The 12,217-nt window shown below is 44.5% G+C and overlaps 1 protein-coding gene across 11 annotated transcripts in view; it reads right to left on the bottom strand.

Annotated features, from left to right (window-relative positions):
- Positions 1–12,217, bottom strand: part of RABGAP1L (RAB GTPase activating protein 1 like) — a 755,410-nt gene that overhangs the window by 14,114 nt on the left and 729,079 nt on the right. For all 11 annotated transcript variants that reach the window (XM_042925081.1, XM_042925083.1, XM_042925080.1 and 8 more), the window contains 2 exons: positions 10,195–10,305; positions 2,489–2,593 (listed from right to left, as the gene is read on the bottom strand). In XM_042925081.1, the coding sequence (XP_042781015.1) occupies positions 2,489–2,593; positions 10,195–10,305 (216 nt within the window). The remainder of the gene's footprint in view (positions 1–2,488; positions 2,594–10,194; positions 10,306–12,217) is intronic.

Raw genomic sequence — 12,217 nt, 5'->3', positions numbered from 1 at the left:
ATTAAATAAGTGTCCCTTCTGAAGCTATCTTTATTCTTATGAAGAGTCTAAAACAAAACATCAGGGCAACGTTGCGCATAATCTTACTGCTAGGTAAGAAATTACTGAAGGGCACCTGGGTGGCTCAGTCAGTTGAGCGAGCGACTTCAGCTCAGGTCATGAGCTCACGGTTTGTGAGTTCGAGCTCCACGTCGGGGTCTGTGCTGACAGCTCAGAGGTGGAACCTGCTTTGGATTCTGTGTCTCCCCCGCCCTCTCTCTCTCTCTCTCTCTAGCCCTTCCCCACTAGCACTCTGTCTCTCTCTCTCAAAAATAAACATTAAAAAAAAATTAAAAAAAAAAAAGAAATTACTGAAGCAGCATTTTGGGCCTTTCCATTCCCAGCCCCCTCCTATCACTACTGTTGTCTCTCTGAAGGTCGCAACAGGAAGTTTTTGAGGCTGGAGTCAGAGAAACCTGGAGGAAGGTAAGAGCTCTTGAGGTCAGGAGGTTCAGGGACTGAACAGTGACTGCAGAAGGAGCTAGCTTGACACACAATGCGGGTACTTACTACAGTCGCAGAAATGCTCGACTCTGGGTGCTAAACTGAAAACCACACTTATTTTTGTAGCCCAGCAGCTCCGGGATTCTAGGGTCGGGGAAGGGAGGTAGTGAAAAAGCACACATGCCACCAGACAAAAAGGAAGCATTCAGTTCTTCCCAGGTGTTGGCCAAACAACCAAACACAAAACACTCTGGTTAATCTTTAAGCACATAACAGAATAAATGGATAAATTCTGTTTGGCAGCCTCCCAGTTATGAATGGGGTGTGCTCCGTATTTGCTAATTCGCACATGATTGTGATTTATAACTGGACTCCTTATTGTCGGATGCTTTCCAGATTTCTTCATGTTTGCTATGTTCTTAAATTCTAAAAGCAATTTCTGGGTTATATTGATTCAAACTTAGTTGTTTGTATTCGTCTCTGTTCTCTGTCTTACATAATTTAAGGATGTAAGTCACACCCTCCTCCCCTCCTACAGTAAGGCCCCACTGACTTTAGGACAGACTTAGAAAGCTGAGGGGCTTTGAGCAAGTGTCACTTAATTCTCAAAACTATGGTTTCCTTATCTGACACACGAAGAGCATAATCGCTATCTCACAAAGGCACTATAATGATTAACACAGGATATATGCACACACACACACACACACACACACACACACACCAAGGAGAGCGAAGAAGTATGGATTAAACTAATTAATTTGCAGGGGAGCCTGGATGGCTCAGTCAGTTAAGTATCCAACTTCTAATCTCGGCTCAGGTCACAATCGCATAGTTTATGAGTTCAAGCCTCACTTCAGGCTCTGCACTGACAATGTGGAGCCTGCTTAGGATTCGCTCTCTCTCTCAAAATAAATAAATAAACTTAAAAGGATAATTAATTTGCCAATAGCTTCATTCTTTACCCAAAGTACTGAATTGGGCCCCCAAAAGGCAGGAGGTAAAGAAAAACACAAAACCCATCAAAACGCCTAGTTCAAACTGGATGATCAGCTCCTGAAAATTTTTGAGTGGGAAAAAAATCTTGGTCCACACTAAATGCCAAGAGTCATTTCATCATTTAAAAAAAAAAATCATGAAACACTTTTTATAAACCCTGGAAGGTGCTAAAGGATGCATCCATTCATCAGAAACTTAAGTGGATTTCTTCTGCTTGGATGCAGGTCTTTGAAACGCTTTATGTTCTGTTTTATATTTAGTGTTATTGATGTCTTAGAATGAAACTCATTAAAATAAGTGAGTTAATCCTGCCTGGCTGGGACTGACAGACAGAGGACATTGGTGAAGTGGGCCTGCTCTTTCTTAGGGAAGCCTGAAGCCTCAACTCTCTGGGTGGAGAGGCCCCTCCTGTCACTTATGTGGAACGCCTTTGCCACGGTGGCATCTTGCAGCTGAACAGCCTCACAACTCGTACGATGACTGGAGGGTGCTAACAACAAGGCTTGTTCCCAAAGAGCTGCTTTTTCTATTCCCCCCGGGAGTAAGGGTTGAGAGCTCTGCCAGGAACGTTCTTCTAAGGCATGAATCAGGAAAATCGGGCGTGACTGACTGAGACAGCTTGCAGCAGAGATCTCTGTGGGCTTTCCGCTTCATAATCCTCCTAAAATACTGCTGAAGTCAATTACCTTGGAGACACGACACAAACTTTGCGGATTCGTCAAGGCTCTTGGATCGCAATTCCAAGTTACTAAACTTAGAGGAAGCTTAACACTCTCGCTAGACATCTGAGTCAAGGCAGATTCCTAAGAGCTGTTGGAGGGTAGAAACGCGGCCTCGTCTTCTAGCGCCCTTCAAAAGAAATGTCGAGACCCACGCTACTCACATGTACTGCTTCAAGGTGGCCCTTGATTTAGAGTCAGTGTCATTTTACTTCCTGCTTATTGTATTCATCAGCTCCACGGGCCGATCCTCCTGGGTAAAGAAACAGCCCACCTCTGCCTTTTACCTGCGCAGTCTCTTCCTCTTGCTTCCTCTTCTCCTCTTCAGCCTCCACCAGCCTCTGTTTGGTCAGGAGGAGCTCCTTATTCAACACATCCGCCTTGTCTTCTGCCTGCAAATCAGAGCACATCACACTGGTAAAGAAGGTGAAGGAAGCGTGCGGATACTTCCTCCGAACCTAATCTCTAGTTACGACTGTTGCGTCACTACCGAAAGCCATTTCTCCCCTCCTAGCTCACCCGGGGGTGGCTGCTCTCACTGAATGCCAACGATACAGCAGGCGCTTGGCACACGCCATCTCTGATCCTCACAGCAAGAATTATCTTACAGATAATGACTGGGAAGTCTGGAGGGAGCAAATAACCTGACTGGGGCAGACATCTAATATCAGAGCCATGATCTGAATTCTGAGTTGGATGGCACCAAAGTGCAGGCACGTTCTAAACGCTTCTTGCACGTTTCCAGATGTCACAACAGCACCCGCTCTGAGACTATGTAGATGGACTGGATGGAACCTCCTATGGAAGCTTCTGGCTGTTAGTGCAAGGGGGTTGGGGGTGAGCTCAGAGAGGAGACGGGGCTGATCCATGGACAACAGTTAGGTGAGAAAATTCGAAGACCGGCGGAGGTAAAATGGTTCACGAGGCTACTCCCACAGGACAGTGAGTACAGCAAGGAGAAATTAAGACCAAAAACCCATGACAGAGATAGCCATGAGGAAAAACGATGTATGGACCAGGAATGCAAACGGAAAAGACCATGTTTCTAGAATGGCCAAGAAAAGCTCCGAGACAATACTCTGGTTTCAACTTGGATACAGAGTCCAGTTAGCCAGGAAAGCACTGTGCGTGCATTGAACTTAGTTGACATGTGCCTACTGCATACTCTGGACCCTCCCCTCACCCTTGAGGTCTCAGCTCCAAGTTCACATCTGCAGTAAAGCGAGGCCTGAGCCCTGCCCCACTCATCCTCATCTCAATCAGCTTCTCACCCCCCATCTAAATCAGTTCCTCTGCTCAAATCTCTCCAATTTCCCTTGATCGCACTTAGCACAATCTGTAATGACAAGATGCATGTATGATTTCTTTGTACTGCCCACCAGACTTTCAGCCCTGGAAGGCAGGAACCGCGTCTCTTTCGCTCCTGGCTGTTTCCTCAGCACCAAGGCCAGCCCCAGGTAGGGGAGGGGCTCCGGAAGTATTTGGTGAGTGAACGGATGTGGCGCTCAAGTCACTGCTGAAGCTACTGTGTGGAGTGGAGGTGGCGGAGGGCCACAGGATGAGTTCAGTAGAGGAAACCGCAGATGCAGAGGAGAGGCAGCTATCTGAAGAAGCCATCCCTGGCTGACAACAGCAAAACATTATCCAAGTAATTGTGAAAACTGGCCAGGTGGCCTTGTGTCTGTGTTTCACCGTATCGCCCACACGTCCAGATGGCCAGGCCAGCACCGTCTGCTGGGTCCTGGCATTCCAGCTTCTCTGTTCTGTCTTCCAGTTCCTGATGTCCCCATATTCTAACGGTTACAGTTCGGTGTTCAGATAATTTGCATCTATTGGGTAGCTGAGGTGAAAAAATCCCTTTTAAAGACTTTAAAACTTGTTCTGATAACATTGGATTTTATAGAGGAAATCTACACAGCGAAAGAACATCCTAAAATTAGAGGTGGGCAAAATACATGCTGCAAGTTAAGTCTTCATAAATTATAAGAGATCTCATGTAGATTATAGAAATTCAAAACAGCGAATTCTAGAGCAGCCAGCCAGATGACTGTAGTCAAAGCAGGGAGCGCCTCCCCCAGGTCTCTGATGGAGGGTCACAGAGCAGCGAATGAAGAACAGCCATACAGGCCATTTTCATGTTCTTAAAAATCTAACCAAGATCTAGCTCCCTATAACTTCAACCCACTGGCTCAAGTTCTACCCCAGGATTTCTGAGCAAGAGCCCTCCTACTAAAGAAGGATCCTCTTCCGGTAGCCCCAGCAATTTCCATTTTGTGAAGAGAATATACATCATGACACTCTAAAGTGAATGTTATTCTAAGTTTGGTTTCTTAAAGAGATTCACCCCCAATGTTTAGCCTTTTGTAAATTTCCGAATAGTTAATGCTATCTGGACATTTAAGGTTCTTAAACTGTACACCATACCTAGACATTTAATTTTATAGTTTTGGAACATTAAAGGAACATTTCCAACATCTGCAGAAATTGCTGCGGGTCCCATGTGAGAGGAGTGCTAGAATTCTCCAGGAAGCTTCATCCAGAGTCTCTCCTCTATGTTAAATAGTAAAGTCAGAGAGATTCTGCTGCTCATCAGGAAAGGACTATATCTGAAAAAACTTGGTTCTCCTTCCACAAGCAGTCTTCTGGGTCTTTGTATGGCCTACTTCTATACCTCTATACCTTGTACGGCCTACTTCTATACTTGAGTAGAAGTCATCCTGAATGTTAAATGAATCTCAAGGAACGTAATACTAAACAGATACTCAAATTCTATCTTTGAACTCAAACTGTAAAACCTTCACCATAATTTGTTAAGATTATTGTCACTATTAAGTCTTCTAATCACTTGCCCACATCTTATAACGCCTTATTGATGTGGAGACTTCTACTTGCTACCTAAGGCTTCTACGACCTACATAAGAGAGGACTTGTGATTTAATCACAAGTCCACCAATAACCTGACCAAAAGGTTCAGCTCTCACATCAGGGATGAGGATCTTCCAGACCTGATTTCTCAAAGAACTAGCCAAGCCAGCTGTCCAATTTAAAACAAAACAAAAGACTTTGCCACTCATTACATGGATCTTCTGGTCTAACACGGAACTTGCTCTGTTTAGAAGGACTAGGCATGGTCTTCTACTGGGTATGTCTCTTCTGTTTGTTCCCTGGGAACAAGAAATGACAGGAAGGGCTTGAAGGCAGGCAGCGACTGAAACTGAAATGGAGATGTTGTATCTTTCTACACCGTTAATCGCTGAGGAGTCCATATTTCAAGAGCCTGATGGAGGGCAAGTTGTCAAAACAGAAAGCTGTGTCAGAGAGAAAATGAAGAGCCCAGGTGTCCAGGGTGCCCAAAGCCGGCACTAAAATGACACGGGTAAGGAATAATTTATTTACTTATTTATTAAAAAAAAATTTTTTTTAATGTTTACTTATTTTTGAGAAACAGAGAGAGACAGCATGAGGAGAGGGGCAGAGAGAGAGAGGGAGACCCAGGATATGAAGCAGGTTCCAGGCTCTGAGCTGTCAGCACAGAGCCCGACGCGGGGCTAGAACTCACGAGCCTTGAGATCATGATCTGAGCCAAAGTCGGACACTCAACCGACTGAGCCACCCTGGAGCCCCAGGAATAATTTATTTTAAAGAACACCTAATTACCAAATTAGTGCTTGTTTGCTTTACATATTGTCTTGAATACAATCTGCTTTCGTGTTTGTTTAATGTCTGCCCAGGTTTTGCTATTTTAATGAAGAGATTGGATTTGGATAAAAGTGAGAATGGAAAAGTACGGGGTGAAGCAGGTGAAGGGGGGGCGGGGCTTGGGCTTTCTCTGTGCGGCTGGTGCCCTTCCTGGCTGGGGGTGGGGGGTGGGGGGCAGGACACCTAAACTGCACAGACAGCTTTTTGACAGGCAAATAAACCCCACTCAGGCAGAAATGGCAAAATCAGATGTTAGGAGGAAATATGCATGAAATAGCAGTTTTTAAATTCTTTCACTTAGGTAATAAGTTTCAACAGGCAGGGGCCAGGTCTTACTCTTTTAAAAAGGGAGGAAATAAGAGAAAGAGGCAAAAATGAAGGAACCAAGGAATCTTTTCTTCAGGGACTAGAATCGAGTATCTACATGAGCTCTCTACCCAGGTGCTCAATAGTCAATTATTTCAGGAGTGTCCATGTAGCAGTCTTTCCAGACTGATCCACAAAATGGATTTTCTTGGTGGTGCAATATTTTTTAAGTAATATATATTTTTCTGATTATTAAAAAGGTATAGGAGCACCTGGGCGGCTCAGTCGGTTAAGCCTCCAACTTCAGCTCAGGTCATGATCTCACAGTTTGTGAGTTCGACCCCGCATCCGGCTGTGCTGACAGCTCAGGGCCTGGAACCAGCTTCAGATCCTGTGTCTTCCCCTCTCTCTGCCCCTCCCCTGATTGAGCTCTTTCTCAAAATAAATAAATAAACATGAAAAAAAATTTTTTAAAATGGTATAATGCATAATATTACTTAACCAAGGGTGGTTAAGTATTTAAGGTCGTATAAAAGATAAAATAACTGAAAAAAATGTATAAAGATGAATGTAAAAATTAAATTAACTCTTAAAAAAATTTTTTTTATTACATTTATTTATTTTTGAATTTTTTTTCTTAACGTTTTATTTATTTTTGAGACAGGGAGAGACAGAGCATGAACAGGGGAGGGTCAGAGAGAGGGAGACACAGAATCTGAAACAGGCTCCAGGCCCTGAGCTGCCAGCACAGAGCCCGACGCGGGGCTCGAACTCACGGACCGCGAGATCATGACCTGAGCCGAAGTCGGCCACTCAACCGACTGAGCTACCCAGGCGCCCCTACATTTATTTATTTTTGATAGAGAGAGACAGAGCACAAGTGGGGGAGAGGTAGAGAGAGAAGGAGACATAGAATCCGAAACAGGCTCCAGGCTCCGAGCTGTCAACACAGAGCCCGAGGTGGGGCTCAGACTCACAAACCGCGAAGTCATGACCTGAGCCGAAGTCAGATGCTTAACCGACTGAGCCACTCAGGTGCCCCAAATTTACTTTTTTTTTTAATGTTTATTTTTGAGAACGTGAGCCCAAGTGGGAGAGGGGCAGAGAGAGAGAGAGAGAGAGAGAGAGAGAGAGAGAGAGAGAGAAAGAGAGAGAGAGAGAAAGAGAGAGAGAGAGAGAGAGAGAGAGAGAGAGGTGGGGGGACAGGGGATCTAAAGTGGGCTCTGTACTGACAGCAGAGAGCCAGATGTGGGGCCTGAACTCACAAAGTGTGAGATCATGACATGAGCTGAAGTTGGACACCTAACCGACAGAGTCACCCAGGCACCCCAAATTAGATTTACTCTTATCACGCAGAGATATCTAGTACTAATATTTTGATGTATTTTCTTGTAGGCGTTTTTCCTTTTGAAGTAGATTTCAGCTTTCTTTCCTAACATGACTGCCCTATGCCAGCCATATCCCTTGCTATTTAGATGCAAGCATTATATACAGATAAATATATGGTTTTACAAAAATATTATTATATCATCTTCCCTGTTTTGAAGAACAATTCCAAAAAGACATTTTACAGATATACTTTCGTTCTTCCCTTCTATTGGACATAGGCATTATTTCCACTTTTTATTCTTCCAAGTGACACAGTAGTTAACAGTCTTGCACACATATTTCTGATCAGGTCTCTGTTTTGTTAGCATGGTTTTCCAAGTCAGAGTGTATATGTCATTTTCCTCATTTTTAAATGTAAGATTAAAATAATCCCTGCTTGATGGAGCCAAGTCATTAGCGAGATTAAATAAGCTAATGCTATGAAAGTCCTAAATAGAGTCCTCGGTGCATAGTAGACACTCAGTGGATATTTCATTTCATTACTTCTTAATCCGTTTAAGGGCTTGATAGAGAATATCAAATACACTTCCCGCACAACTTTCAATGTACAACTCTCTCTAGTGAATCTCACCACATCCCCGCAGAGCCCAACTGCTTAGAGCGCTTTTTCATTTAGCTATCCATCGTAAGAAAACTATTAATGGATACAAGACTCAAAATGACAGAATCAAATGTGAGTCAGGCTGTTAGGAGAGCTAATATGAAACAAGAATTTCATCACAGTACTGACTCACCACCATAGAGTCTCATTAATACAAAAATGTACCAGCCAAGGTCAGGCTGGTTATAGCCCTGATGGAACGGAGGCCCTCTGTCTTCTTTGGTTCTGGCTCTCCTACTCACACTTTTTTCACGCCATCTCTAATAACTTCCCAACAGCCTGGCTGAGCAGTTCTGCGGTGAAAGGGGCCACCCCGCCCCCACCCCTTAACCAGGCTGCTTTTCCACCTTCTACATCCTGTGTCCCCAAGCAGAGTTTCTGTTTTATTTTTAAACTCTGTCTAGTGTGGATTCCTTCAGCTTCCCCTTCTCCCCCTTTAGCACGATTTTCCTTAATAGTCGTCTTATTGCCCATCTTCCTGTGGCTGAAACTTTGGAACCGCAAAATTAGTATGGGAACAAGGAGTTGAGGCAGGGACCATTTGTAAACATTTAACAAACTCCTTCCATCTCAAACATTTAATCATATTCATACCATTAGGTGTGTATTTTAAATGTTGTCAATAAGCAGTTAGAACACAAGTAACACCTCTGTTTTTTTTACAGGTTCAACAGTATAAGGCTCAGTTTTTCTGACCCTGGCACCATTTGTTGGGAGTAATCACTTTTTAAGTCAGAAAAGAGGGATAATTTTAAATCTGCACAAGACTCCTTCCATCTTGCCAACTACGTTGAAAACACTAGCAATGCTGGGGTGCCTGGGTGGCTCAGTCGGTTGAGCGTCCGACTTCGGCTCAGGTCACGATCTCGCGGTCCGTGAGTTCGAGCCCCGCGTTGGGCTCTGGGCTGATGGGTCAGAGCCTGGAGCCTGCTTCCGATTCTGTGTCTCCCTCTCTCTCTGACCCTCCCCCGTTCATGCTGTGTCTCTCTCTGTCTCAAAAATAAACTTAAAAAAAAAAAAATTTCGGGGGGCCTGGGTGGCTCAGTCGGTTGAGCGTCCGACTTCGGCTCAGGTCACGATCTCGCGGTCCGTGGGTTTGAGCCCCGCGTCGGGCTCTGGGCTGATGGCCCAGAGCCTGGAGCCTGCTTCCAATTCTGTGTCTCCCTCTCTCTCTGCCCCTCCCCCGTTCATGCTTTGTCTGTCTCTGTCTCAAAAATAAATAAACGTTAAAAAAAATAAAAAAATTTAAAAAATAAAAAAATTTAAAAAATAAAAAAAAAAGAAAACACTAGCAATGGAAAACAGGAAGTCCTAAAGCTGTCCATAATGGTGGAAAGAACCAGGGAAGCTGAACGATTTAAGGTCTTCTAGCAACAGCTGACATTTTTGGAACGCACACTGCTCAAGTGCTTTGCCTTATTCAAAACCCACAGGCAGGGTCCGAACCACCCAGGGTCATGGGGTTAGTAATCGGTAATGCCAGGATTCACACCCAGGCGGCCTTGGCCCTTAGTAGCCACTAGAATGCCTCCCAATCCAACAAGACATACGTCTTAATGTACACACTTCATATAAAATCTTCACAGTTATTGTAGCTGAGAATTCTTTTTGTTCCACAAAAAGAAGTGCCCTCCAATGTTTGAAGGGCATCCGTATACTCTTGGTGACTGATATCTCCGGGTAATTATGCTGGCAGCCCTTGGCTTAGGAAAAGTACCAATGAAGAGAAGAGACACCAGAGAAGTTGAGAGTTATAAAAAAACTACGTCGCACATGCTGTTTGGAAATAGCCCAAACCCTCCGTTCTCAAAGGCTCCGCGTCTCCCGCCCTCTCCCATCAGCACAAGCTGCCCCCTCCCGCCCCATCGCCCGTCCCTCCATCCAACAGGCAGCCAAGTCGGTATCAAGCACAGCGTGAGCCCCGGCGGGACTGTGGTGGGCGCCACTCAGTCCTCGCCCTTGAGGAGGTCGTCACGGTGGGAGGTCAACCAAGTTTACCTGATCCAAGTCGTTTCGCAGAGCAATTTTGCTGGTGACCAGTTCATGGGCGAGGTCATCGTTCTCCTGTTCCAGCCTCATGCTGGCCTCCTGTAGTCTCCGGTTCTCCCTCTGCAGGAAAAGAGCGACAGCCAGAGGTGGGCATTAGCACCTGGACGTACTAGCAGAGGCCAAGGGGGCTGGGGAGGAAACACAAGCCAACGACAACAAAGTGAACCTCTGAAGGTGAAGAAAGGAGAAGGCACGAGTGGCACAGGGACGCAGGGCTGCTGTCTGGGAAACGACAGTGAGTCAAGCTAGCAGTGCAGATGCGGTTCTCTACCCGGTGAGACTTGCAACTGTCCCTTACAGGCACCCTTAGAAAAGGCTTCGTTATGAAACACGTGCCACGAAAGGCAAAATCTCCCCACATATCCCCAGTCCTGTGACGTTTTCATCTAGACCTAGAGCACAGACACGGGCCCTTCTCTGTTTGAGACGTGCACAATAATCCCACCCTTGACCTCAAGGGAAACGGCACAACATAGAAGGGGTGAAATGGGGGGAACCTCTAGACATTTCTTCAAGTCGTCTGTCTAGTATCAGAGTTCAAATTCATGGAATATATTTAATTAAGAGCACTAACTCCAGAATCAGGATAGGGGTTGGTGACTTTGCTATCAACGGACATTTCCATTCTTGGGGTAAAAGTAGCTTCCTGAACACCAGTTTTTCTATTTGTAAAGAGCAACAGTCCCTACGACAGTGTCTCTAAATATTTGTTTGAGTGTTTTTTAAAACTTCAGATTAAGAGGTTCTGGGTAAAAGAAATCACTGGGCTGTTTGTTTTTTTTTTTTTTTTTCCTCTTGAACTCCCCAGGAAAAATCTGAAAAAAAGTTATATGATGAAAGGTCCAAGTTACATTCTGTACGTTCACGTCGATTTTCAGAAGGGCAATTTACTGTCTTCCACTCCAAAGTATCAAAAGTGATTTTTTGTTTTTGTTTTTGTTTTTGCTACTGTTAGCAGTTACAGGAGATTCAGAGAGCTGACAGGAAAGACTTCAATGCGATGAGACCTTCCTGTTTTTCAGATTTATACTCCTAATGGTGTTTTCTGCAAGGGCGGCAGAAACTCAGACAAAGCAGTGCCACACAGCCAGAAGACTCATCTATGCCCCGGAAGATAGCGTGTCACAGCACAGCGTGTGGGGCGGATGGCTCTTATCTTCCACAGAACAAGCCAGGATTGGTTACATGGGAAAAAGAGAGCCTAGTTGCTGTTTTTCTTTTTGTTTTTTAAAGAAGGGCTAAGAAACCGATGGTGAGGGCAGAGCCCAAGACTTTCATGGAGGTAGAGGGTCCCCCCGGCAGGGTCAGCGGGGAGGTCAAAGGACGAACCTGCGTGTTGACTAGAACTAGCCCGCAGGGTCTATTTCTGTCTTCTCTTTTGGAAAAGGAAGAGTGGGATAGCTGGGGAATGCCAAAACATTTTTTTAATGTTTGTTTATTTATTTTGAGAGGGACAGATAGAGTACGAGCGGGGGAGGGGCAGAGAGCGAGGGAGAGAGAGAATCCCACACAGGCTCCAAGCTGTCAGCGCAGAGCCCGACTCAAGGCTTAAACTCAAGAACCTTGAGATCACGACCTGAGCCAAAAGCAAGAGTCGGACGCTCAACTGACTGAGCCACCCAGGCGCCCCACCAAAACATTTCTGAAAAAGAAATCTATGGAAGAAGATAAAAACAGTTCAAAATCTCTTAAATACTTTTAAATAAATTCATAATAGAATTCCATGCAGTGTTAAAATTAAGGGAAAAATATCTAATGATGAAAGAAATGCTTAAGCCACCTTACAGAAGTAAAAAAGACAAAGTAACTAGAAAATCTCATTTTCCTAACAACATAAATAACACTATTAATTGTAGGTAGATTTATTTTTATGGTTGCCTTTGTACTTTACAAACGTTTCTAAGTTTTCTACAATGAATACACAACACAGGTGTTTAAAATGTTGTTTAAAAAAATTAAAAATCATTCGGAA

The sequence above is a fragment of the Panthera leo genome, chromosome F3, assembly GCF_018350215.1.
Source record: "Panthera leo isolate Ple1 chromosome F3, P.leo_Ple1_pat1.1, whole genome shotgun sequence".
NCBI classification, from domain to species: domain Eukaryota; kingdom Metazoa; phylum Chordata; class Mammalia; order Carnivora; family Felidae; genus Panthera; species Panthera leo.
This window is presented reverse-complemented; position numbering and strand designations above follow the sequence as displayed.